This window comes from Artibeus jamaicensis, unplaced genomic scaffold (assembly GCF_021234435.1).
Source record: "Artibeus jamaicensis isolate MK-2021 breed Jamaican fruit bat unplaced genomic scaffold, CSHL_Jam_final scaffold_612, whole genome shotgun sequence".
Taxonomy (NCBI): domain Eukaryota; kingdom Metazoa; phylum Chordata; class Mammalia; order Chiroptera; family Phyllostomidae; genus Artibeus; species Artibeus jamaicensis.
Window position 1 is genome coordinate 2273192 of NW_026522049.1, and position 25963 is coordinate 2299154.

The following is a 25963-nucleotide window of genomic DNA, read 5'->3' on the forward strand; positions in this document are numbered from 1 at the left end:
AAAGGCCTTTTAAAATTTACCATTAGTGACATTTAACCCCTCAGAAGGCCTCTTCAGTGCCGGCCCAGAAGGAGCATGCCGGCGGCGTTTGGAATTGGAACACGCAAATGACAGCCTTTCAAAACAAGCGACCCAACTTTCTGGAAAAATTTTTTCAAATTTAGTAAGATTTGTTGTCATAGAAAGACAATTTTATTAAAAATATACACAGAAATACAGTAGAAATATCTCCAGTCACCGATAAAACAAGAACTCCGTTACAGATAAAGGTAAAGTTATCAATCCCTCCTTAGCTATTTAAACTCAACAAGTTTTAGTAAAAGCACTTTTTAAAACAGCAGTAAATAATATACTTTCCTCGGGAAAGCATTTTTCAAATAACCCTTCAAAATCCTAGTAATTTGTCTTTATGTCGGTGTTGATGGTGGGCATGTCCATCTCACAGGTGCAGCCATTTCCCCACTCCATTTGCTTTTCGGAATTTTTAATGCAGGTGAAGCACCTTCACTTCCGAATGGTTGCATGCCCGTGCTCACTGCGGCAGGGCCTGAAGGGTCACTTTTCACACTTACATTTTATATGTGCAAACAGAAGACTGAGACGGTCACGTTTATTCACAGATCATTTTGAATGTATTTCTTTAAACAGTTTCTCAACAACTTCAGCTTCAACAAATTTTTTAAAAAGACAAGTTCACCCACGCAGCCCCACATACAGGTCACATACAGGGCGCAGGAAGAGCGTTGGCGTGTTCTCAGGTGTCCCGGCAGGGAAGCGAGTGGAATGGGACGAGGTGCCGGCCCGGACAACCTCAGTCGGGAACTTGGAGAAGAGCGCCATGAAGTCCGCGAGTTCTCATTCAGCCTTTTCATCTGCCTTTGTTTTTATGAAGAATTCCGGCCTCTGGATGCAGCGATAGGCCAGGAGCTGAGGGAGGGCGCCATATGCTATGTTTAAGGCCAGAAAAAGGATTTTCGCGTCTTCGGGGACTCTGTAGACATAAGCAGTTCTGGCATGAAGAGAGGCACCAATGTGAGAAAACTGCGCCTGTTGCATTAAAAAAAATAATAATAAAAAGGTAAGCATGATTTTTGTGTTGAGTTGGATGCACAGTGAGTTCTGAGTGACTCACACGGACCCTGTCCCCTGAAAAACTAGTACTTTTGGACGATCCCTAGTCTTGCATATTCCGTTGAATCCAGGGCCGGTCTTGACATACCTGTTTGAATAAAGTATACTTTCTCTAGAGTGGCTTTGTCATACCAGCTGTCTTCTGACGCCTCCAGCGCCCTGTACCCCAGACATCAGCGGTTCAACGGAACCGAACAACCTGGGGATCCCGTAAAGAGAGACTCGACTGCGGCTCACACGCTCTGTTCCCGTAGAAATGAAGCAAGTGTGGGAATTGAGGAAGCCGAAATATTTTGGGCTTAACTATTTAGAAAAAGCAGTACCGGGGGCCTCTGTTTGGTTTATCAGTCTTCGTACCTCCTCCCGGGTGCAAAAACTCAAAATCCCTTGTGTGTGTGTGTGTGTGTGTGTGTGTGTGTGTGTTTTCTCATGCAACTTAATGCTGAGGGTGGTGTTGTAAGATCAGGCGGCAGCGGCGTGGGTGGGGCTGCTCCCTGCGGAATGGCCGCTGTGCTGGCAGCCTCCCTCTTCACGCCCAATCATAACAGTGCCGCTGGTCGGCCTGGGAGATGGAATGGCAAGCGCTTCCCCACGGGGACCTCTGTACTTGTTCAGAGAATCCACCAGACTGTGCTGGCCGGTCTTTTTTGGGTACTTTTCCTGGGAACGGGGAAACTGTATTAGAAAAGGCTTCCTTCCGTGAGATTTCCTCAGATCCGTGTATCGTTACAAAAAGCAATCCTGGAGCCTGCGTTCGCACATCTTACTGAAATTCAAGATACACACGAATAAAGAATTGGGAACTTAAAATGGAATTAAGTGGTGAGTTATTCATCAGGATCTAAGTGAAGAAGACAAGAGATGGTAACTAAGGAAGTCAGAAGTAACCATGAAAAACTGGTTTTCTTTGAATATACATACGCTCTCTCCCATTTTCTTCCACACAAAGTGGGTTTATTCTGCCGAGTGGGAAAAAGGCGTCGGTGTTACTGAGCACTGACCATATTTGCAGCGGAAGGACAAGCCGCCATAAGCGGCGTGCGTGTGGGTTTGTGTCCATCAGATGTTTCACTGGGCCCGGGGACCTCTGGCACAGTCTTGCTCCTCTCTGGAGACCGAAGTTGAATCAGCTGGTGTGTTGCCCAGGACACCTGGGCACTGCCACCCACAAGGGCTCTGCCCTCTGGCACCTCCAAGGGACAGGAGCCATGTTGCCTCCAGGCTGTGAAGACCAGAGACCAGGGGGAGCAGGGGCCTTCTGGATCAAGACTGCCCTGAGTAGCGGTCCGGGCCCACCAGGCAGGTGCTGGGCCCCAGACCCCGGTTTTTGAACAATAACAGTGCTGGTGTGAATGTAGAACCAAATGTGGTCTCCTGCACTAGAGGTCAGACCTGAACCCTGATCTCAGAAAGGCAGGATTGGTGTGTCTACCTTCCTAGACACGTGTCCTTGTACGCATCACAGATCACCAGACATGGAGACACACCAGACCATGTGTTCAGGTTAGATAATGAGCTGGCCGGGGAGGCACTGTGTCCAGTGTTTTCTGTGGCGCCTGTCACGTTGTCACAGCTCACCACACGCTCTGCAGTGGCGGCCTCATGACCGTCAGAATACTAAAGCCTCCACGAATCATTTCTCTGGTTGTCGCACCTATCTTAGGGGGCTCTCTTCTTCCTAATTACTTCACCAGGGGCAAACCCAATGATAACGTCTCATTGAGGGGTGTCTATCCGTGAGAGAAGCAGCCTGAGGCCAGTGTTCTGGAATTTCCAACTCTGCACATGGTTTGGATGGTGTGTTTGGGGGGGGGCCCCGCTCCGCGGAGGGGGCACCCAACCAGAGCTTCCTCCCAACGCCTGCACAATCCAGCACACAGTGTCCTGAAGCTCCAGGGAAACCCCAGCCTCACCAGAGCAGGGGAGGGCTTCCTTCCCAAGCACGGAGCCCACAAGGGGGCGCTTGGTGTCCCTCTCCCTTCCAGGGCCCACGGATATCGGCCTGAGGCCGGCCTGGCGTCGGACGGCGCAGGGAAGTCTGTGCTGTGAACAGACACGTGACCCAGGGCTGCAAGTCAAAGTCCTGGGACCCAAACATGGCTCCAAACTCCATGGTGTGAGGTTGAGCGCCTAATATTCTGCCTTCTACTTCATTCAAAATCACTTTTCAGCTTAAATTATATATGAAAAATGGATGGTTGGGCTAGAAGGTGAGGTGATGAAGACAAAGAAAGGTTACATCTTAATAGCTCTGTTTTCTTAGAGAGTTTTCCTAGAGAGACAACGTGGTACCTGAAAATCTCATTCCTGGCTCGAGAAAGGAGCACTGAGAGTGTCACGTGTCTGCACAAATACAGGCAAAAACGGATGCGAACACTGACTGGGACCATAGCCAAGCTCTTCGGGCAAAACCAAATAAATAGCTGATCCAGAACCGTGTTGTCATTTCGTAGGGTTTTCTGAGCAGCACAGGCTGGTCCTTAACCCTGAACCTGAGAGCAGATGGAGCATCCGGCCCAGACCTCTCCCGACACACCAGCAGCCTGACCTTGCTTTAGGTTCGTGATGACCCCTTTGCTTCCTCGCCTGTGAAAGGTAATAACGGGGCCAGGTTCGATGAGTTGCATTTTCTGAGGAGCGTGGGGCAGCTCCAGGCCCACGATGCTCTTCCCCAGACACAGGTCCAAAAACACGTGAGTGCCTGCTCAGGATGCTGTCCTTTGTTAAAAATCCCGGGCTTTGTTTTTCGATCCCCTTGCTGACCTTCCGGCAATATCAAGACTGTCTTTCTCCACTAAAGGATAATGAGCATGTGAAATACAGACATTAAACCCAAAGTCTGCTTTTGATGATAAAAGGTGCTCCGTGAACCTCACCCTAAGCGCCTGATGAGAATGGGATCTGCATTAGCGTCCCCGATATTTCTGTTCTTCCTCAACCCTCACCACCGGGTATTTCTTAAAGGTTTCCATGAAGGAAGGAGCTTATAAAATCCACCTCCAGGGCGGCTTTTCCTGCCTCCGCGGCTGATAGTGTTCCCTGGACGGTGTGCCAAGCAGCTGTGGAACTCTGAGCAGTCTAATCCTCTCAAGAAAGGGCCTGGGAAGAGTGGGGGGCCCTCTGTCCAGGCGGACACAGGAGAAGCAGCCGAGGGCGCAGACACTGAGGCTGTGTCCTCTGATCTGCACAGGGGACAAGCCCTGGAACCTCGAGAGGCGCCATCCAATAACTGGCGGAGCACCTCCCAGGTCCTTACTGTGCAAGTTCAATACAATGGGCGCAGGATTGACCTCTTAAGAAGCACAGGACAAAAGGGGACCCGTCCAGTCAGCGGTTTCTACCCTAAGACAGCGAGCAGAGGTGTTTTTTCAGAGAGGCGGCCACGCCAGCAAAGCCCCACCCGGCGAGCTTTGGCAGTGGGGCATCTCGGTACCTGAGCCAGACCCCCAGCGTGGACCAGCGTGACGTCGGCCATCCAGGAGCACCCCGGCACCACCAGGCCGTACAGCGCCACCGCGAAGTACGGGACGGAGTAGAACAGGTACACCAGCATCTGCAGGGGACAGAAACAGCGGCGGTGAAGCAAAAAAATGTTTTCAGTGGTGGAAATGTGTTCATTGTTGCTTCCTACGCAGAACCATGTTTCCCCGTTCTTTTTTTTTTTTTTAATTCACAGCCAAGTGGGGGAAGGGAGGCAAAGAGGGAGAGAAACTGCTCCTCACACGCACCCTGACCGGGGATGGAACCCACAACCCAGGCATGTGCTCTGTCCAGGACTCAAACCCACGACCTTTCGGTTTATGGGACGATGCTCCACCAAACTGAGCCACCCCGGCCAGGGCCACATTTTCCTGTTCTTAAAGAGAGGAAATTAGGAAGATCTTAGGCTCTGTAACTACTCGACCTGGATTTTTGGATAAGCGGCAGGATCCTTCAGGTAGGGCTCTTGAAACTGCGTGTACAGGCGGCAGAGCTCGGCGGGGCAGTCCAGCGCGATCTGGGGATGAAAACGATGCTGTTACCGGGACGCGGTCCCCTCTGGTTCTGCTGTTTGTGGATGAGGCTCAGTGTGCCAGGGTTAGCCCCAGGCCGCTTTGCTGTGTGACAAAAGCTATTGTGCCGTAGAAGCACCTCTGTGAAAGGGGAAGGGAAGCCCTCTGCAGATTCGCTGGGAGGAGACAGAGCGCAGTCCGCCTCCAGTCTCCAGCTTCCCTGCTCCGGGCAGGGGCTCGCCTGCTCCTCCCTGCAGGGAGAAGAGCACATTTCTGTACCCAGTTCAGCTCACTGTGCTTTTGCAAGACTGAGAGGTAGTATCCTCTGTCCACTGCCTCACACAGTAGGTGGCCTCAGGGGGCAGTAAAGGACAAAGATGTGAAAGCAGGGCGCTCTCATGGGCAACCAAGAGCAGCAAGGGCCTGGTCACGGCATAGTAGACTCAAGGCCACCAAGGAGACAAAGTGTCCCTTTGGTGCCTTACTAGGTCACCTCCCTTGGGCATCGTCCTTCCGGTCCTTGGACACAGGTGTCCCACCCAGATGACACACACAAACACCGACCAGTGGCAGAGCTGGTAAAAGGGGTCCCACCCTAAGAGCCCCACCCACCAGCATGAACACACACACACACACACACAGTCTCACGTGCACAGGGCAGTAAATGAGGCCTCTCAAGGCTGTCTAGGTGGGGCTCACCTTTGTTGCTATTCTTTTACGTGGGCACTACAGCAGACTAACCCAAGAAGGGTTCCCCTGCCCTGTGGTCTGAGTAAAGCCCATGGCCCGGCTTTCTCCTTTACTCCCCTTCCTGGGGCCTCTCCAATTAGCCAACTCTCCTCCAGGAAGTTCCTGACCACAGGTCTTAAGACAGCTTCTCACCCTGAACCCAGCCAGCTGCCCCCAGAACGGTGCATCCACCGCCTCGGCTGGTACCCGCCACCCTGCGGCCACCTGTTGGGCAATGCCAGCAGCCTGAGAACTGTTAGCAACGGCCACCGGAACTGAACACCATGTACCGTGCAGTTCTGGCTGCCCAGACTTGTCCCCACCAGGAGTGATCAGTGAAACTGGGGCATCGTGAAGGATCACCAATCAATGAAAATAGTATCAGTCATTTCCCAAGCACCTACTATGTGTTAAGCGCTCTACCCGTGTCTCATGTTCAGTATTTAATCTTCGAAATAATACTCTCAGCCAGCTTTTTATAGAGGAAGAAACTGAGGGTCAAAGAGGTTAGGTAGTATTTCCAAGGCCACGTAGCTGCTTATGTGGCCAGGACTTGAACTCCTTGCCCTGGTAGCCCTTCCTCGGCCCCACGGCCGTGCCCCCAAGGACACGCATCCAGGTCTTGAATTGTCACCCTTTCCCAGAATATTTAAACCAGACACATCAAGGAACCAAAAGAATGAGCATCTAACGGCTAATTCTTCAGGTGCCCCCAAAATCAGGGAGGGGAGATAGTTCTGGGTAGAACTTGATCTAAGGGCCTGAAGCAAGTGGCAAGAAGCAGCCCCAGCCACCCCACTAAGAGGGAGACACGTGGCCTTGACCCAGGGGGGAGAGCGGCCAGTCGCAGGCCCAGGATCCCATGGGCGGGGCATCTGTCCGTCTGCCCTGCGTGTCCTTGTGATCTGTTAGGCTTACCAAGCCTCGAAATAGGCTGAACACCGTCGCCAGGAGGAGACACACGACCAGCAGGAGATCAAAGGGTCTTCCCAGCAGGTCCTTTGCTTGGACTTCCTGAACGACCTAAAACAGAGTCCGTGACCAATGTGCAGGGGGCCCCCCCTGTGCCAAAGAGTCGGCGGTCCCCGGACTCACGAGCACCGCAGCGGTGGGTGAGGGAAAGCCGAAGACCCACAGTGCATATGGTGAGCCACCAGCCGGGTAACGAGCAAGCTCATTTTCCCCTCGAGCCTCTGTTTCCTCATCTCTGAGGTGAGCAGACGGGCCGTGTGGTACTGGAGGGCCCCTCAGGCTTTGGGCCCCTAATCTTCCTTGAAATAGCATTTTTGGGATTCTAAATGTTAAGGCACACTTATTTTAAAAAATAAACCATAAACCTGCCACCGTACTGCTAGTAGTTCTATTTTTTTTCCACAAAAATTGGGACTGATTGTATACACTGATTGTATGACTTTTGATACCCAACCTCTACCTACTTTCCCACATTAGTGGAAAAGTCTTCCAAAAAGTGACATCATAGGGAAGCACCGTATTTTAGCTGCTCTGCCACTGCTGGACATCTAGGCGTTTTCACTGCTACATTCACGGTGGTGACAAGCAGCTCTGCACCTCAATCTCGGACCAGCCTCCCTCACGATTTTCTGAGGCTGGGGCCCTTCCGTTTGCAAAGGTTGAGAGTGTAGCCACATCGCTTTGCAGGGCGATGCCGAATTTAGGTTTCTGCCTGCACCGCATGATAGCGTCCACTTCTCCCTGGCCATCTCTGCGTCTGAACAGCCTTAAAACATAGCGGTAAACAGTTCTGTGTCTTATGACACCAATGCTGTTGGCCCATGGGCACGGAGGCCTCACAAGCCGTGGAGTGAGGACCGAGCTGACGGTCACTGTTTGCTTTTTCTAACGAGCACCTCCTTCCCCGGAAGGAGGTCAGGGGTCCCAGTGGTCAGCGTGCCAGCTTCAGTTTCCATGGCAGCCGCCTGCCCGTTAACAGATGAAAGGTTTGTAAACCAAAGTGTATTTTAATGAATCCTGTTGTAAATCTTTCTTATTATTTTTTGAGAGACAGAAAAACTGATGCATGGCTGATGCATTCGTTTGGTTGATACTCGTGCGTGCCTGACCGGGGCTCGAACCTGCAACCTTGGCCTATAGGGATGACATTCAAAGCAGCCGAGGTACCCGGCCAGAGCCCTATGGTAATTATTTTTGTAAAATGAGTAATCATGTTCTGATTATCTCTAGTAATGCATATTTTCATGTATCAGTTTTGCTCAAGGGTCTACCCTTAAAAGGAAGAGGAACATAGGAAGATGTCACTAGCTTAGAAAAGAAGACCATAGTGTTTCGCCTTGACCGCTTGGCCGTGATGGAAGGGAGCCGTCTCAGAGGCGTCCTGTCGCTGGTCCCCACGGGCCGGGGTCTGTAGGTGGTCAGGCCCTGTGGCTGTGTGTGCCACCTCAAACGCCGTATCCCTCCCTCCCCTCGTGGCAGTAAATGCACAGGCGCCTCTGAAAGGTGCTCAAACCCCAGGCCCCAGACAAACTGCCCATCAGCACACATGCGGGATGTGAGGAGCAGCCCCACCGAGGTGACCGCTGTCACAGGCAGCAGGCATATGCAGACAGACGGCCTTGGCCCCCAGAACCAACACTGCAGAAGCGACACAGCCCCCCTCCCATTGGTGCCCGAGCACCCCAGTCCACGGAGGCCCACGGCTCCGCAGCTGGTGGCTGAGCGTGAGCCCCAGGAGCGTGAAGACAGGTTACAGTTAACTCAGTGAGAATCACCTTGGCGGGATAATGGTGATTTTCTGACGGCTGGTGATAGATTCTGCAGCCGGCCCAGACAGGGAGGCAAGTGTACAGTATGCTCAAGAAAAAGGCAGGGCAAAGGCGGGCTCCATACTTCCCTGTTTTAAAGAGAGAAGGAGATCATGAACATTTGCCGGGAACAGACAGGGACAAAGGTGACATCCAGGGCTCCTCCTGCCTCCCAAGTCATCTGAAATGTCGCTATGGACAAGGCGATATTTTTAACAACAACGAAAAAAGGAGGATCAACTCGAAACTCCGTTAGCTGTTTGACAGGCATGTTCTCGCTTTTAAAGCATATTTATGATACTACTTCATGTCTCGCAGGCATCGATACCCTCATGGACACTGGCTTTAAAGAGTCTTCATTTTCGAGTACACTTACTGAGTTCCCATAGTGTGTCCATTATTTACAGAGTGAGGACAACAGTGGATTTAGGTTGTTCATATGGAAAATAATACAATAAACAAGAATACAAGAATAAACTCTTTCTCGTACTACCAAGTGTAAACCTACTTTTGACCCGCTCTGGGTATTACGACAGTTACAAGAAGTATTTGCACACTGAACGTAACCACAAACATAATACTCATCCCCTTTGGCCCCTCCGCGAGTCAGGAACCAGATATTAAATTGCCTAGTTGCTGAGAGCACACTTCTGAAAACCAGTGACGGGCATTTCGAAGAGGAAAAAAGGAATAATTCCGCAACACAGCTTCCTGGTTCCATTAAAACCAAAATAGCTTCTATACTTAAGAACAATCCCCATTGCTTCAGGAGAGGAGAGCGAATTGGAAGGTCAAGGTTCTTACCTACAGTGTTTCCCGGCACAAAAACAACCATGCTCATCATCATAGATCCCACCCAGTACAGGCCGATGGCTCGGTAACTTTCCCTGGAACGGAAAAGTCTTGGCTCAGAAACACTACCGTTTGCAAAAGATGACCCAGGACAGTGTCTGTATTCTAACCGGTGAGTCGAACCTCACTGGGGAGTCCTAAGTCACACACAAGGAACCCTGGTGAGCAGACAGGGTTTCCGTGTGTGATACACCGTAGAACCCTCCTTGTGTCCTTGTGACTGGGAATCCCGCCTGCTGACTATGACACACTTGCCACGGTGAAGGGGGCCCTGCGTGTTACATGTGGAACGAAAAAGACGACTCAGCCAAAGAACGGAAAGTGGACTGATATCCTAAATCGGGGTAGGTATGTGTGGTGGGACGGTGATGGGCTTTCCCTGGTGTCACAGAATTTGGGCCAAAACCCAAAAGGTGACAACAGGAAGTGACATATGCCCCTGGTCTCCTTAATAGGCAACACTGACAGGAAGATCTTCCCACTGATATCCACATAACCCACCTCCATACGAGCTCTGAGGTGTTCCGAAGGAGAGTCTCAGCAGGGACCAGAGTGGAGCAGACTATGTGTGTCCCGCCCTGCCCCCCTCCCCACGCCAAACCCAGAGGTCCCCAGAGGACTATTCATGGTGGCGGACGGTCCACCGTGGTGGAAGACCAGCAAGCACCTTCTGTCCCAGTGGGTGTTCCCGGGCTGCAGAAACCTTGGCCCACTCCTGACAGCACCCAAGCAGAGCCCGGGCATTCTCAGAAGAACCTGCCGGGTTGCCTAGAGCCTCACTGCCGGGACAGGTGCCGTGCAGGGGTCTCCAGAGAGCCTACGCATAAGCCCCAAGACACAGACCAAGACCCTGCCCGCTTGCTTTCAACCCCACGCACATACAGTCCCAGAGAAGCCTGCGCCCACTGGCTTGAGAAGGAATAAAAGGACAGGCCCCTACCCGTCTGGGCTATACCCAAAGGGCGGGGAAAGAGCAGCTTTGGATAAAAATGAGCTGGGCTGAAACTCCCAGAATGACTGTTCTCGCGAGAGAACGTAATTGGAAAGCTGAGGGGTCTCTCTGAGCTGTCGCCGTGGCAGGGGGACACCCAGAGGGACACGTTCAGAGGTCAGGGAAGCAAGTACAGCAGTGTCTGACCGTCTCCGCCCGGCGCATGCCTGCAGGTCCGGGGGTGCCCGTCAGCGTGTTTGCCTCGAGGGACATTCTCCTCACCGACTGGCGTCTCAGCTGCTAAGGTGGCAAAGGCACACACACAGACACACACCAGGCGAAGTGACTTACTCCCAGGCGATGGCCGCCACCATCACCAGGTACATGAGATAGTGCACGGAGCCATCCCAGTAGCAGAGCATGTGCCCATGCGCAGTGTTCAGGTAGGGTTCGCCCTGAGGGAAGCACAGAAAGGAAGTCGGCGTTACCTGGGACTCAAACACCGGTGGGGAAGACCGGACCTGTATCGCAGGTAAAATAAAACACAGCTCATGGGCGTTAGTCTGCTACAGTGAAAGAGCCCTTCCCCTTAGAAAAGGACAAAGCTGGCAGGAGGGCGAAAATAGAACTTGACCCTGCAGCCACCAACACCCTGGGCCCTTTGCTCTTCCTCGCCTTGTCCTGCCTGGGTGAGCTCCTCTCCTCCCAGGTTACGAGGTACCAACTGTGCTCCTGCAGCTCCTGTCTCTCCACCGGGGCCGTTCCTCACCCTCCAAAGCCCTGCCAGCTGGGACGCCCGCCAGGGTGTGTGCCTCCACCGCCTGAGACTCCACGTGTCCCCAAAGGAACCCGGCATCAGAACTTCGGACCTGAGCCCCAGCCGGACAGAGGGGAGACACGGCCTCTTTCTCATCTCCAAGCTTTGGCCCCAACTGTGCCTTCCCCTTCAAAGGCCCTCCGTCTTCCTAGGGAAGGTTCACTGTCTGCTGCCATTGCCACTTGTTTTTTAGCGTGAGAGCAGTGTCACGCACACCCTGAGACCTCCCCCGCCTGTTCTGGTTCCGTGGGCTCCATCCCTGCACTGGGACAGAGCTCGGGACCCAGAGCCCACTACGACCGACCTCTGGGGAACTGCAGACCACCCACCACCCCGTGCTGCTCTGGGCTTCAGCAGCCAGCACTCTCCCCAAAGCAGGACGTCACTCCCTGTCACCCCGGTTCATCCCAGAGTCCCCCTCCGAGCCACTAGAAGCCTCCTGACCGGTCCCAGCTCGACGCTCTGACCCTTCCCTTCAAGCCCTTCCTCCCCAGGCTGACTGTGCGTCTCCTGATTTCAAACCTTCCTTCATACACAGGATAGAATCCAAACTGCCTTAGCTCGTGTACAAAGCTCCCCATTATTAGAAACGTAGGAAGACTCTCAGCTCTGCTCCTATTTCCTGTGTGACCTTGAGTAGATTGCTCCACCTCTCTGGGGCTGGCCCCATCACCCCATAAAATAAGGAAATAGGACTAACTCTCAGGTCCCAGGAGGCTCTGTCACGCTGCAATGGGGAGTGGGGGGTCGTCGCAATCAAACGGCTTCATTAAGTGCCTCGGCATCTGGTACTTTACGCACCTAAGACTCACTCGGGCCTTCAGATGTAGTGATATTTTAATAATATTACACAAATCCTCCGTTCATTTAAAGGACCTCGTTTATACTAAACACAAGGAGGGTTTAGTGGGTCAGGGGTGAGAGGGCAGAGAGTCGCATCCTGTGACCTAATCCCCACTTTCCGTGTGAAGAAATGGCCTCTGTCCAGGGCAGTCAGTGACATGCCAGGTACCGCACCTGCTCACACGGAGGGACAGGAGTTCGCCCAGAGCAGAGAGGTTCACGCGGCCATCCCTGGGGTGGAGGGCTCAGCCCGGCGAGGCGGTGCCTACCTCTCTCAGGTAGTGTGCCATGAAGCCGTCAATGACGCCGTCCTGCTCCAGTCCCGTGATGAGGTTCACCACGCTGGTAAAGCCAAACACTGCGTACACTGGGGGCAGAGGGCAGAGGGCAGCGGTTTACAGCGAGCAGCTGGGAGATGGCGGCCAAGAGGCTGGCGTTGGCCACCAACGATGGATTGTTTCAAATGTGTTCCAGGAGACCCTGAGGACGCTGTCATCGTGGACTAACAGGACGTACCTCCAGCACACAATGAGGGAGCACCATCCATGCCATGGCTCTGACCTCACACTGCCCAGTGCGCTCAGGGAGGGGACACCCACCGTGGGTAAGAGTGAGGAACTCACCCCCTGACTCCCTCCTTCCCCCACCTCCTCCTGAGTGGCTACCCAGGGTCACCCCTGCACCCCACCTGCACAAAGCCTGTAACCAGCGGCTAAAGCACAGAGGTGACCCCCAGGTGGATTTAAAATGATGACGCAGGACAGCTCGTTCAGCTCCGTGATTCCCAAACAGGCCGGCTCACCGCGTGTCTGGCCGCACCGCACTGCCTCACCCACCGTCCCCAGCACCCTCTGACCTCCGACCTGGACTCTGCACCAGCTCCTCAGGCTTCCAGCTGGAAGAGGGTGGGGCCCGCAGCCAGGGACAGGTGTTGGCTTGGAGGAGAGGGCCGTGTCACCCTGGAAGGCTCCTCCACCTCCTGCCACTTTACCCTTGGGCGCGGAGGCTGCCTCGCTGAGCTATTGCCATGGGGACAGACGTACCGTAGAACAGCGGGTCCCGGGGTGCTTTTCTTTTGACGAGGATTCGAGCTGACAGGGCTACCAGGAGCAGGATGAGGGCGGCAACCGCTATGCTCGTCCAGAAGCTGGGAAGACCAGAAGAGGGAGGGGGTCACTGATCAAAATAAACACGCTGAGGCCGGGAACTTCCTGGCGGTTGAATCCAGTCACTGCCCACTCTGCTTCTGCCTGCAGCCCCAACCCTGTGCAGTCAGCGACATTCATTGACAGCACCCTGGCCCCTCCGGGTTGCCCACTGTGACTTTGGGGGGCCAGAGGCGCCAGGGCCTCGCGGTCTTGTCAGCCAGCCCCCCTGCACCGATGATGTGTCAGGGCGGCGGCTGCTTCCGCTCCTCCCACCGCCGTTCCCTTCGCCTGACAGGCCACCTCCCTCAGTACCAGCCAGGAACTCTCAGCCTGAGCTGCAGGACCCAGGCTGGAGGCACAGTCATGCACACGTCCCAGGCCTAGGACGAGGAAGAAGAGCCACAGGCCATGTATGTGTCATCCCGCGGACCCAGGGCCGAGGCTGGTCCAGGGAGAGAAGAGTCTGGGACATTCCTGAGGCAGTAATGAAAGCAGCCACCCACGCCCGGGGCCGGCGAGCCAGCACCCTACCCCACACCCAGAAAGCCACGGCGAGGCAAGGCTGGGCACAGCCCCTGGGGCTTCTCCTGAGGGAAGATAGAGTGCCAGGCAGACCGGGGGCCACGCACCCTCCTCTGTGGGCAGCAGGCGGCCAGAGGCTTGGTGGACGTAGCAGTCTGGAGGCCTGGATTCTGATGGCCTCATGGTGTGACCTTACGAATACCACGGCATTTGTTTTAGTCAGTTTATTTGCTCATTTAAAAACATATTGAAAAAGAAATGTATTCTGCACCCCTATGTGCCAGGTAGGAGCGGCCCCTGTATGCACGGGGGGGACCTATCTCAGTGGACTTGGAGCTTGCCCGCCCTGGGCGCCACCTCTGGTCCCTCAGAGGCACTCCCCCCGCCACCTCCAACACCCGCGGGGCTCTAAGTTCCAGGCAAAGCACAGCCCGGCCCCTCTGACGGCCTACAGCGCACACCATAGCCTCCAGGACAGCCCTAGAGAGCCGTGGGAATCAGCGCCACAGCTCGACAGGAGCGCCTGAGATAAGCTTCACCCACCTCCCTGGGCTTCTGCAAAGCACCCTCCTTAGTCACAGGTTCCACAGCCCGCCGACACCCACTCGTAACTGAGGGACCAACGCAAGCTGAAGCTCCTTCCACGCACCTCCAGCTGGGATGCATGCCAGGCACCAGTCAGAGATCTGCCCCCAATGTCACAGTCGGGAAGTGGCCCTGCCAGCCTGCAGCTGGTGGGCCCAAGGACACAGGCCCCAGCTGCAGGAACCTCATCTCCGCGGCATGCAGACGGCAGGGGAGCGGGCCTGGGTATTAGCTGTACCCCGGATTTGCAGGAGTGGGGCAAAGGGGTGGATGACACAATTTAAGAATAAGAACACATGTGACCACGTGTCCAGGTAAGAGACCAAGACAGGAAGTTCCCAGCGGTGCACATCAGTGATACTCCTCCCGCGGGAATGGGCCAGCGGAGGGGAGGAAGGCACCGGAGGCCGATGCGGGTTGAGAGCATGAGGCTGAGCTGAAGCGTCCCTCGAAGAGGACAAGGGTGAGACGTGCTGTGTAAGCGGACGGGGATGTTCATCGCCACCGGAGGCAGACGGTGGCGGAAATGACCCCCATCCCTGCTCCTCCGAGGACGCGGGCTGACCGCAGCAGCATCACGGAGCAGGTGCGCCTGGAGCCCAGAGAGCAGGTCACTGGGTCACCGCGTCCTCTCACGCTCTTGCCTCTGGAGGAGGCGCGGAGACGGGAGGGAAACTGGGGCAGCAGTCCATTTGTGTCTCCCAGTGACAGCCACCACGGGCAGGACCCGCTCAGAACAGGGACAAAGGGGTCCGGCAGGGACTGGAGAATGGGGGGCAGGGGGAAGGCCTTTGACTGACCCGAGGGTGGGAAAGTTCTTCGTCTTAGAATGGGGGGGTGGGGTGAGCAGAGGTTATTGGTGCCCTTCTGCGAACAGAGACACCTGAGAGGGGACATGTGTGGGTGAGAATGAGCAGTGTCTGTGTCTGTGTGTGTGGGTGTGTGTGTGTGTCTGAGAGGGACGGACAAACAGATCCCAGCCCTTTCCTGACTCCTCAACGTAATCTGCTTTTTCTGTTCTTCAGACTTTTGTGAAAGGTCTGATGGGAAGGGATTAGCTTCACGTAATTTCAACTTAACTGAAGGCCTGCTACGCACCAGGCCCTGTGCCCAGCAGGACAATACAAAGGTGAGCAACGGCTGGGAAGGAAAGTTCCAGCCAAGGAAATAAACACTTGTGGGAAAGGCACAGTGGGGGGGAGGGGCAGGGGGGATGGTGAAGGAGGCAGAGATCACATCTGCTTGGAGGGAGGGTCTGGAAAAGGAAGAGCTGGCATTTCACTCTGGGTCATAAACTGCAAGGGTGGCTCCAACAGCTGGGGACAGGGAGGAAGGGAGACCAGCACGCACAGTGGAGAGCAGGCGGGGTGGTGAAGGAGTGTGCAAGGGGCACAGAACAGTCTGGTGCGGCTGAAGGTCGAGTGTGAGGGGTGGCCCACCGGGGCAGGGGGTCCCCGACAGAGGCTCTGCTGCGGGTCCCATTCAGAGAGGGCCTGAGCCAGGGGGCACCGCATGGAGGGCATCGTGGGGAAGGGGCAGTGGAAGGAGGCAACTGGGATTCCAAGTGCAGGAGGATGGGAAGAATGGAGGGAACCTGTTCGTCACCACAGGACTCAGCAGTGTGCTCAGGAACACACGCACTCAGTAAATGGCCGTCCTTCTCCACCCAGTGGCTGAGGCCAAAACCTCAGGGTCATCCTGAAATCCCCTCCGTGCCATGCAGGCCCTCATTAATCTGTGTGGCTCTCCCTCTTAAACATGGCCACCACCAGCCACGCCCCTCTTTCTGCACTGCCCCCACTTCCTCTACCTGGAAAGCTCTGTCCCCAGATGGTCCTGTGGCCACCTCCTCCAAGAAGTCTTTCCTGACTACCAGTTCCCTTCCCAGTCACTCTCCTGGGTCGCCCCGTGTTGTTTGTCAATCTCTATCTCAATGCATGTCTCCCCAGCCTTCTCCGACTTGTTCACAGCTATAACCCCAACTCATAGAACAGTGCCAAGTATACTGTAGGTACTCAATAAATATTTGTCGAATGGCCCAAAAATGCCATCTAAGGAGGACAGGGACTGCACTATGGTCACAGACTTGTGACATTCACAGCCCAGAGTTGTGTGTTCCAAGAGACGTGCCGGGGACTGGGTCACACCAAGGACAGTCACTGCCGGTGCCCAGCGATCAGTCGGGATCAGTGGCCGCCATCTGGATAAGGGGGGCAGTGAGTGGTGGCCCCAGCGGCGACAGGAGGAAGTCACGGCCTTATGGGCAGACAGTTCCCCGCAGCCTGGAGGCTGGAGGGGGGTTGCTGCCTCCAGTCTGACGCAATTTCCTTAGCACCAGCTGCTGCGGGTAACGCAGCCGGTGACTTCCCTCTGCTGCAGACAGCAAGGCACGTCGGCAGGCACGAAGTCTGGCACCCTTCCCACAGGCCAGGGTGGCCTGCCACTGCTGGTGTGGGGTCCCTGCCTGAGGGGACCCCTTACTGTGGACTGAGGGGCAGGGCTCTGAATGGGGCACTTCAGCCTCACCCACTTCCTTAGCAGGGCAGCCTTCCTCCCCACACCCCATCCCACCCAGTCTCCTCCAGTCCCAACACAGGATGCAAGCGCAGGCCATCGGGCAGACCGGAGCACCGAGACGAGGCCGCCCATCAGGGCACAAGCCAGGCTAGGTAGAACCCCGGGCTTTGCCCATCGTGGTTCAGGGCTGTTTCTGCTGGCCATTCTGAACAGTTTCTAAAATTACTAAGAAACGATAAGTATGCGTGTGTCCATACATGGAAACATTCCTGCGAAAACTCCGAACCAGGCAGGAGCAAGACCAACCCCCCCCCAGCTCGTTGCTGCGGGTGTCTCACCGCCCCCCAACCTCGCCCCTGAGCACCTCAAGGGCAGGGGCATGGCCTCGCAGACCTCTAACCCGGGTACCTGGCACAGCGCTGGCACCGAATGAGTACCCAGCACTTGGCCCAGAATTGAGCTGAATAGCAAGAATGCCAGCCTGTGAGCGAAAACCCGGGCCGGTGCGACCCCTCGGGTGCCTCCCCTCCTGCCCCTGGGCGGACGCAGCTCCCGGCACACCCGCGACCCACGGCTCTGCGGTGAAGCCTCAGCCCCACCTGAAAAGTTGCCGCTCTCCTGCTGTCCCTCGGCACTGCCCCCCGCCCCCCACGCCCCGCGCGCCCACTCACTGCTGCTGGGCCGCCAGGTGGTTGAAGACATAGGTGACTGGGATGGCCGAGAGGGACAACATGAAGACCCCGGTGGCCGCAGAGGCACTCATTGCTGCCGACCCGCTCGCCCTTCACAGCATCCCGTGTGGGCGCACCCCGCCCCTGCTTCCGGCGGTGCCCCGTGGCCGAATCCTCGGAGCAACCGGCCAGCGCGCCCCACGCGAGCTCACAGTGCCCCCAGCCGCCCAGCGCGCAGGGCCGCCCTGCAGCCCGGGGTGGCGCCCTCGCCGTTCTCCAGCCCTGGGGCGCCAGGGCACAGACGCGAGCTCGGGGGCGTGCCGAGGGGCGGCGACAGTGGCGGTGACAGCCCCCTGCTTGGGGACAGGTGCTCCCGCAGCACGCGCTCTCCGCAGGAAGGCTGCGTCACAGCGGGTAGCAAGTCTTGGACAACCTGGGGAGGCTCCGGGTTGAGGTGCGGGCCAGCTCGGGGCTGGGGGTAGGGGTGGAGCCAGACCCCGGGGGTGTGGCCGGAAGGGTCCTGGAGAACATCCACGTGGAGAATTTTCCCCCAGAGTCGGGAAGGGACAGATGGACACCTAGGAACCACTCCACGGGGCAGCCATCAGCAGGCAGCAAGCACAGCTCCTGAGTGGAGTCCAATTCCTGTTTTACGCCCAAGGTCGCCAGCCGTTGACCTCGGTCCAGTGACGTTGTATCTTTTTCGTTTCTCTCTGAAATGGGGATGCCGCAGGTCAGCGTGATTTTGGATCCCCTGGGTTAAAGCACTTACCCTGCACTGTGGGGTCACCTGCAATTCCCATTTTGGGGATTGAAACTGGCACTGGGAGGAAGGCCGTGACTGAAGTCACTCCAGCCCCGCTCCTGTCTATCCTATCAGCCTTCCCGCCAGGCCCTACAGGGTACAGGGACCCCGAAGACAAGACTCTGCACACAGGACATGGTCAGACAGGTGCCTACTGGTTATAGGGAGAAATCAGTGCACGTATTCCCCTGGCTCCGTGAGCACGTTGGGGCGTAGGTCTCAGAAGGCCCCCGGGACTGAGTCTGGATTGGTCTCCGGGTTGGGAAAGAGAAGGGACATGCGTTTCAGACAGAGAACAAACAGCTCCCAACAACTGAGGGAGACAAGACATGTACTTAGTGTCCTGACAACTGCCCTGAGCTGACAAGACCACGAGTACAAGGCTTGGAAAAGAAGCCGTGACCTGCTCCGGCGTCACCCAGCCTCTCTAAAGCCGGCTCTCCCATCCTGAGTCCGGGAGAGAGACTCGCCCGAGGTGAAAACTGCTGCTCAAGGGGCGAAGAAGAGGGAGGGTGGGTTTGAATGCAGGGTTTCTGAAACGTCACATACGTCCCCCGACGCCACAGCCAACCAGTAGCAAGGCACCACGTTGGGCACCTAGAAATGGTAGATGGACACGCTGTAGGTGTGGCCATTTGTCTCATTCGATGCCCGGGAGGCCGTGGTCTCCCTGGCCTTCTGCTCCAGGCAGATCCGTAATTGTTAAGCTCCCACTTGCTTGAAAAAGGGTTGGCTATGACTTAAAATTGGGGGCATTCAGACAATAACGCTGTTGTTTGATTTTTCAAGAGCGGCACTCTTGTAGGCCAAGGAGGCTAGTGTAGCTGTGAAATTTGACTCCAGGCTTCCTGGAAGCAAAAATAGAACCTTGGACAGTCTCCCTGCTGCCCATTCCCTGATGAGAAAGATACAGTTCTCTGTCATGTCAATCCAAAAATAACTGACCTAATCAGGGACTGAACAGAAGGGCCCATCACCATGCCCGTGCTGGCCACGGAGAGGAAGCGAAAGCGGAAGTTGAGGGAATTGTCCCCAGGAAGTAGGAACTAAGAAGGAAAGTCGCTGGGCTGGGCCGCCGCCGCACAGGGAAGTCAGTCCCCACCTCACTGTTGAGCCCCCAGCCCTATGGTGCGCTCTCTCCCCCCTTCACCTGTTTTCATTCTTCCAACGAAAGTTGTGTTTGTGTTCTTATGAAAGGCCGCACACGGTAGATCAGTGATTTTCACCTGGTGTGCCGCAAGAATGTTTAAACCATGCAATACCTGATTATTTCATCGGGGCCAACGATCTCTTTTCCCTGAGGTTGTCAAATTAAAAAAAAAGACAACAGCCAACATAACCATAGCTAGCTGTCCAGTATGAATGCGTCAAAATTATGCCTATTTTTTCGTCCGATCGGCCCAAAAAATGTACTTTCTGGTGTACCGTAGAATTTCAGTGATTAGTGTATGTGTGTCACGAGATGACGAAGGTGGAAGGTTGCTTCTGCAGAGGGACTCATAAGGGGCTGGCAAACTGCCCGATCTGTGGGGTGTGCAGGGATGCAACACATGACCGGAGCATGACCAGGACGAGGGTGGTGTGCCTTGGCGGGTAGATCACTAGGATCCTGTCCAGAGAAGGGACCGCAGAGGGACCAGCGTACTCAGAGAAACACGAAGCGACTCTAAAACACTAAGTTACATCAAGCACCAGACGCTTCTGTAGCTGGGGTCGCTCAGAGTACGGCTACGGTCACTCAGATGGGTGTTTTTGGGCAACGGTGGCTGTGTGCCCCGCACTTAGCACCATGCCAGGTGTAGATGTTCACTGAAGAAAAAAAAATGAGGAAGCAGAGAAGGTGGAGTTAAAAAAATTTTAAAAGGAGAGACGTAGAAAGAGGGGAAAAGGAGGAAGCCTGCAAGAAAGCGATAAGAAAATGAAGGGAGAGGTGAAGTTAGAACATAACACATTTGTCAAAAGGTCTTGTGCAGTTGCTGCCTGAGGCCTGTACCATTGTCCTGGGTTTCCTAGCAACCAAAGCAAGAAGGGAAACACAATCAGCGATCACAGCAGGTTCGCAGTGCCCAAAAGATAAGAGCGGATCAGGCGCTCCAAAGAATTCTCCCCTGGGTCCTCTCAAAAGGAACACGGCGTCATACAGTATGTCCTCTGCAACGCTTCCTACAATAAATATAGAAGCTGATTCTGGACAAGTGTCTCTTGGTACGGCTTCCACACAAGTGACTGGCTAAGGGCCAAGAGCCCCTCGGTATACTTTGGAAGTCAAAAGAATTTCCTACGAAGGAGCATCTTTCTGAAGCTGGATAAATGTCAACAATATCTGGGGGGGGCAGGGATGGAAAATACCTCCCTGGCACGCACACCGTCAACTTCCAGTGAGCAGTCGACCGTCACGGCCAAGGAGGTCACGCAGAATGACAGAGAGGGGCAGGTAGGAGGCCAGTGGCCTTCGCGGTGCCAGTGGAGTGGTGGCCGAAGCCAGACTATTGGGATGAGGGTCAGGGGAAATAGTTATATATGTGTGGGTACCAGGAAAAGTTGCCAGTAGAAATGGAGAGGTTGAAATCACACACACACACACACACACACACACACACACACACACACACACACACAGTCCCATAAGACAGTAAGGGGATGAACTCAAGACCCAAGGTGGAAAAAAACTGCTTTGAAAAGAAAGGAAATTTCTGAGGTGGATGGGAGAAGAGCAAGCCGACCTACTTATAACTGGGTTGATGCAGTTTCTGGTGCTGGGAAATGAGCAGAGATGGACAAAATGAAATGAACCGTGTTCCCATAACCAGCCTGGTCTATATTTACTTGCCCGTAACCAGAGAGGCAGCATGTTCTCGGGGGCTCTGAAACCCGGCCTGCTGCTTTGAATTTCTTTCTGGCCATGACATGCTTTTTCGTGGAAGGTCATATTTATATCGCGGCAACTGTGCTCGGGCTCCTTGGCTTATTTCAAAGATTTAGGACATGTGGGACAGATAATTCCAGCTCAGTGTCCTTGGAACCCTAGTAACATTTTTATGAACGCGACAGCATCCTTGATAATGTGTTGTAAACTGGACTAATTATAGTTATTTATCTTAAGCTTGATTGCATCGAGATAGCAGGCAGGGTGGCTAATAATAAAAGTACAACTGGACGGTTAAAATAAATGAAAAAGGAAAAACCGCAACTGGGACGAAAATGCAAACACTATTTAGCCTCCAAGGTAATTTCAGAAATGTACATTTCAGAGATGAGGCACCATCTATGAAATCATCCAAAATACAGTCAAACTATGAAGTGTGTGCAGGACAGACGGTGGGGAAATAGCAATACAGAATGACCACTTTAACTCAGTTCAGTTCTTTGAGTAACTAACTGCGAATACTTAGGGAGCATTTACTCCAGCTCAAACACTGTCCTGATGTGTGTATTCATCCAATCTGCAGTTAACCCTCCGAGGCAGAAGGAGTCACCATTATCATCCCCATTTTCCAGATAAGGAAACTGGGGCGCAAGGCGGTTAAGAAAATTGCCCAAGGTCATGAAGAAAGTAAGTGGCCAAGCTGCAGTCAGATGCCTGACCGCAAAGCCCTGCTCTTAACTAATTCTGCGCCCAGCAGTTTTCCCAGCTTCTTCCCACTAGGGGTGGCCCTCTCCCTGATGGCTTTTTAATTTCTGGAGCCAGACCCCTGGGAAAGACTCCTCAGAAACTGGACCCTCAAGAGGGAAGGGGATATTGTTTTTTTAGGGCTTAGGGGAATCACACCTCTCTGAAGAGTCGTTAATGCTCGGCAGGAAATAGGTCAAGTGTGGGGATAACAAAATACCCTATGGGCTTAGACATCTTGGAGAGAGAGCTGCCTGTGTTAGTATTATCGCCAAGTTTGGAGAAGGTGTGGACTGGTTTAAGATTTAAATCAGATTCTATATTTATTTTCCCTTTTTTGCAAGAAGGGAAATCTTGGTTCCCCCCTAACTTTTCCTTCCCTTAGTCCCTGGAGCTTAAATTTGGCACGCGGGCATCACTGCAGCTCAGGAGGAGAGAGTATTATTTCACACACTTATCAGTTCCCTGCTGGACACGTGAGTCTTTTTCTGCCTTTAGCGTCTATTTATACCTACAATCCTCATCCTTTCAAACAGAGGGTAACTCGATAGCAGCTACATTTTCATGCACTGCTGCAATATAAAAATCCGAAAGACGTAATAATCACCTTTTATCTGTTTTAAATGTCCTCTCTCTCTTCAGCATTAAAATGATTTCCCAAGTAGAGCCTGTCCTCCTTTCTCCTGACTACCTTTTCGAGAGTATTACTAATTTTTTTTTTGTCAATAGCTCTGTTTCTTATAAGTCCTCACATTTGTTCTAATTATAAACTAGCAGACCTGGTGATATATACGACTTCCCTAGGCTGAATTCCAAAAGGAGAGCTCCAGGAGTGAGGTGAATTTAGTCTAGGGCATTGCACATGCCTTGGCTGCTGCATATTTTTTTTAATCCAAAAAGAAGTTTTGTTTCTAGCTGCACAGGTTGTAATGGGTGTCCCCCGCCTTACTAGTTTCTTGGGTGCATGAAATGGGTTCCGATCAGCTTGGTAATCTCACCCCCTGCGCCTTGCGCACCGTGGGCATGAGTGTGCAGCTGAGTTAGGTCGCATGGAGTCAAAGGAGAGCTGCTCCCCGGGAGCAATTCGGAGGACGTTGAAGGAATAAACTGCATCTTTGGGTGCAGACATGCTAGTATCCTTGCTAGAGCTCACCATGAGTCCATGCACAATTCGTACAGAGGCAAATCTCACCATATTTTTACTTGGTGGAAAAAAGCCTCTGAAAAACCACTCCCAATAGTTTCACTTCAAAAGAACCCTGAAAAAAAACCTCTTTTCTATTCTCAACTAAGAAAATAAAAAGTGGGAGGCATCACTCGCAATCCCATCCCTTTGCAATATACCAAATTAATAACAATGGTTATAAACGTTCCGTCTTTTATATGTATAACACAGACATTTAAACAAAATGGGGCACTCTGAGCTCATAGGTCGGAAGGGTAAGCTATACATCTTGTTCTGATCCTGCTCTTTCACTCAGCACTATCGATCCTTTCTCATATCAATAAACGTTCTTCCAAAGATCTTTATTGTTCCATCCTGTGATTGATTGGCTGATAATAGTTTCCTTTCTGTGAGCTCTCTTGGTCAGGGTTTGCTCTCAGAGTTAATTTAAGCCAGCGGTGTAATGTGAACTTGGAAGTTCGTCATCTAAGTTCTCAATAGTTTATTTAGCATCTATTCTCGGAACATGTGAAGGCATTCCAGTCCCAAACACTTGGCATGGAAGGATTTCCACAATGTATTAAGTGAAGGGGGGAAAAAAAGTTTCACAAGTATGGCACCGTTTTCATTTTCTAAAAATTGCACTCAGGGGTGTATTTCTTTAGATAGATAAGGTTCTTCAGTGCACAGGGAAAAGTGGAAAAGATCATCAAACAGGTAAGCATGGTAACTCCTGTGGGGCGGCTGCAACAAGAAAGAAGAGCCAGAATTATCAGTTCACTTTATACGTGTATCTCCATATACTCCTCTACGAGTTTTTCACATTTCATTTACGTTTCTTTTGAGGCATGACTTACGTGTAGTAAAGGACGTGTCTCCAGTATAAAGTTAAAACATTTGTACGTGTGTAAACACCTCCAGCCAATCGCATTTCCCAAAGGTGACTTAAGGATATGCCCAATGTCACATGGCTTCTACACAAATGCCAAAGAATCTATGTCCCTTCCTTATAAACCTGGCAGGCCTTTGCAAGCACCTGCAAAAGTGTGCAGGCCATAGGCTGTGTGACTGTCAAGGCTAGCTCTAAAAAGAGATAAAGCCTCTTCCTGGCTCTTAGTCTCTCCTGTCACTTGCCCTTGGAGCCGCCGTGCTGTGGGGAACCCCATTATGTACAGGGGCTCCTGGGCCCTCAACGCCAGCTGGGCTCCCAGCACTAACTTGCCAGCCACATTTCTTGGAAGTGGATTCTCCAGCCCCCAGTTAAGCCACCCCAGAGGGCTCTGGGTGGAGCAGAGCCTTCCCCGCCAAGCCCGGCCCATGTTGCAGATACACGAGAAAAACAAAAAAAACAAAACAAATCGCTGTTGTTTCTAGTTGCTGAGTTTTGGGCTGGTTTGTTACACAGTAATAAATAACCAGAACTACACCCACTAAGTTCTAGATAGAGAACATTTGTTAGCCTAGAAGTTTCCCTTATGGACCCTCCCAGCTGACAACCTCCCGGAACGGACCTGCTCTTCTGACCTCTAGCACCACATGTCAGTTTTGCCTACTGTGGGGTTTCATAGAAGTCATGGTGTTTTCTTTGTGGCTGGCTTCTTCTGCTCCACAAATTTATGAAATTCATATCGCTACATTATTAGGGTTTGTTCTTTTTCATCCATTGCATGGATACACACCACCATTTACACATTGTCAATATATTGTACTATTGACAATCCTTTGGCCACTTGTTATGGATAAAGCTGCTCTGCACATGCATGTACTTCCCTTTGGTGTGGGCACAAGTGCTAGTTTCTTTTGGATTCGTGCCCAGGAGTGGAACGGCTGGGCCGTGGAATATGGGTGTATTTCTCTTTAGTAGTGTGGCGGTTTTAAAACATGTTCACAAATTCTTCCATACTCCTCCATTAAGAGGTGGGGTCTATATACTCCCCACTTTAAATCTGGGCTGGTCTTAGTGACTCATTCATAATCGATAGGATTCAGTGGCTTTGACCTCACATGACTTCCAAGGCTAGGTCCAAAAAAATTATGCAGCTCCCCCTAGTTTTTGCAGGATGCTCACTCTGGGAAATTTCCAGCCAGCATTTCCTTAAACACTGCTTTTCCTCACTGTCTAGTACTCCATCACACATATGCTAGTTCTTTTAATTTTGCCTCATATGATTAACAGACATACATTCTTTTCTGTATTTTCTGCTCTTTGTACCTCTGGTGTTTCATAGTCTGCTGACATGTCTTTTAGTTATACTGTGTCGTGTTTCTAGGAATTTGTCCATTTGACCTAGGTTATTCAATTTGGGGGCATACAGTTGTTCACAGTACTCTCTTACAACCCTTTTGTTGTGTTGCATAGGTGGTAACATCCCCATTCTCCTTTCTGATTTTAGTAACTTGAGTCTTCTCTCTTTTTTTAGCCAGCTAAAGGTTTATCAATTTTGCTGACTTTTTGGAAGGACCACCTTTTGGTTTCATTATTTTTTTTAAAAGATTGTGTTTATTTATTTTTAGAGAGGGGAAGGGAGAAAGAGGGAGAGAAACATCAATGTGTGGTTGCCTCCCACGTGCTCCCTATTATGGACCTGGCCCACAACCCATGCATGTGCCCTGAATGGGAATTGTACTGGTGACCTTTTGGTTCCCAGGCCCCGCTCAATTCACTGAGCTACACCAGCCAGGTGGTTTCATTAATTTTATATACCGGTTTTCTGTTCTTGATTTTATCAGTGTGCTAATATTTATCCCTTCCTTCCTTCAACTAGCTTTGGGTTCAGTTTGTTCTTTTTTTCTAGTGCCTTAAGTTGTAAAGCTGGGTTGATTTGCGATCTACCATGTTTTTAAGGTGAGCGTCTGTAGCTGTAA

At 52.8% G+C, this 25963-nt stretch overlaps 2 protein-coding genes across 4 annotated transcripts in view; both read right to left on the reverse strand.

The window, feature by feature from the left end:
* Positions 1-25963, reverse strand: part of WHAMM (WASP homolog associated with actin, golgi membranes and microtubules) — a 273660-nt gene that overhangs the window by 110402 nt on the left and 137295 nt on the right. The window lies entirely within an intron of this gene.
* On the reverse strand, positions 160-17811 carry TM6SF1 (transmembrane 6 superfamily member 1). 3 transcript variants are annotated; one of them, XM_037153601.2, is made up of 10 exons: positions 17519-17810; positions 13119-13222; positions 12345-12442; positions 10767-10870; positions 9437-9519; positions 8600-8721; positions 6771-6866; positions 5036-5128; positions 4565-4684; positions 160-1047 (listed from the first exon to the last, which is right to left on the reverse strand). In XM_037153601.2, exons 1-10 carry the CDS (start codon positions 17608-17610, stop codon positions 856-858), a joined length of 1104 nt encoding a protein of 367 aa, XP_037009496.2. In that variant the 5' UTR covers positions 17611-17810; the 3' UTR covers positions 160-855. The 3 variants fall into 3 exon arrangements, with proteins under 3 accessions (XP_037009496.2, XP_037009495.2, XP_037009497.2); XM_037153600.2 differs by having other exon boundaries at positions 6771-6875; positions 17519-17809; XM_037153602.2 differs by lacking the exon at positions 6771-6866 and having other exon boundaries at positions 17519-17811.

Bases quoted from the DNA above. Each gene is read 5' to 3' on its own strand.
- TM6SF1 (XM_037153600.2), bottom strand. From the start codon at position 17,610: ATGAGTGCCTCTGCGGCCACCGGGGTCTTCATGTTGTCCCTCTCGGCC. The intron at 5,129-6,770 runs GTAAGCCTAACA...TTTCATCCCCAG, and splicing joins TCAGCCTATTTCGAGGCTTG to ATCGCGCTGGACTGCCCCGC. The intron at 1,048-4,564 runs GTACCGAGATGC...TTAATGCAACAG, and splicing joins ACGCTGGGGGTCTGGCTCAG to GCGCAGTTTTCTCACATTGG.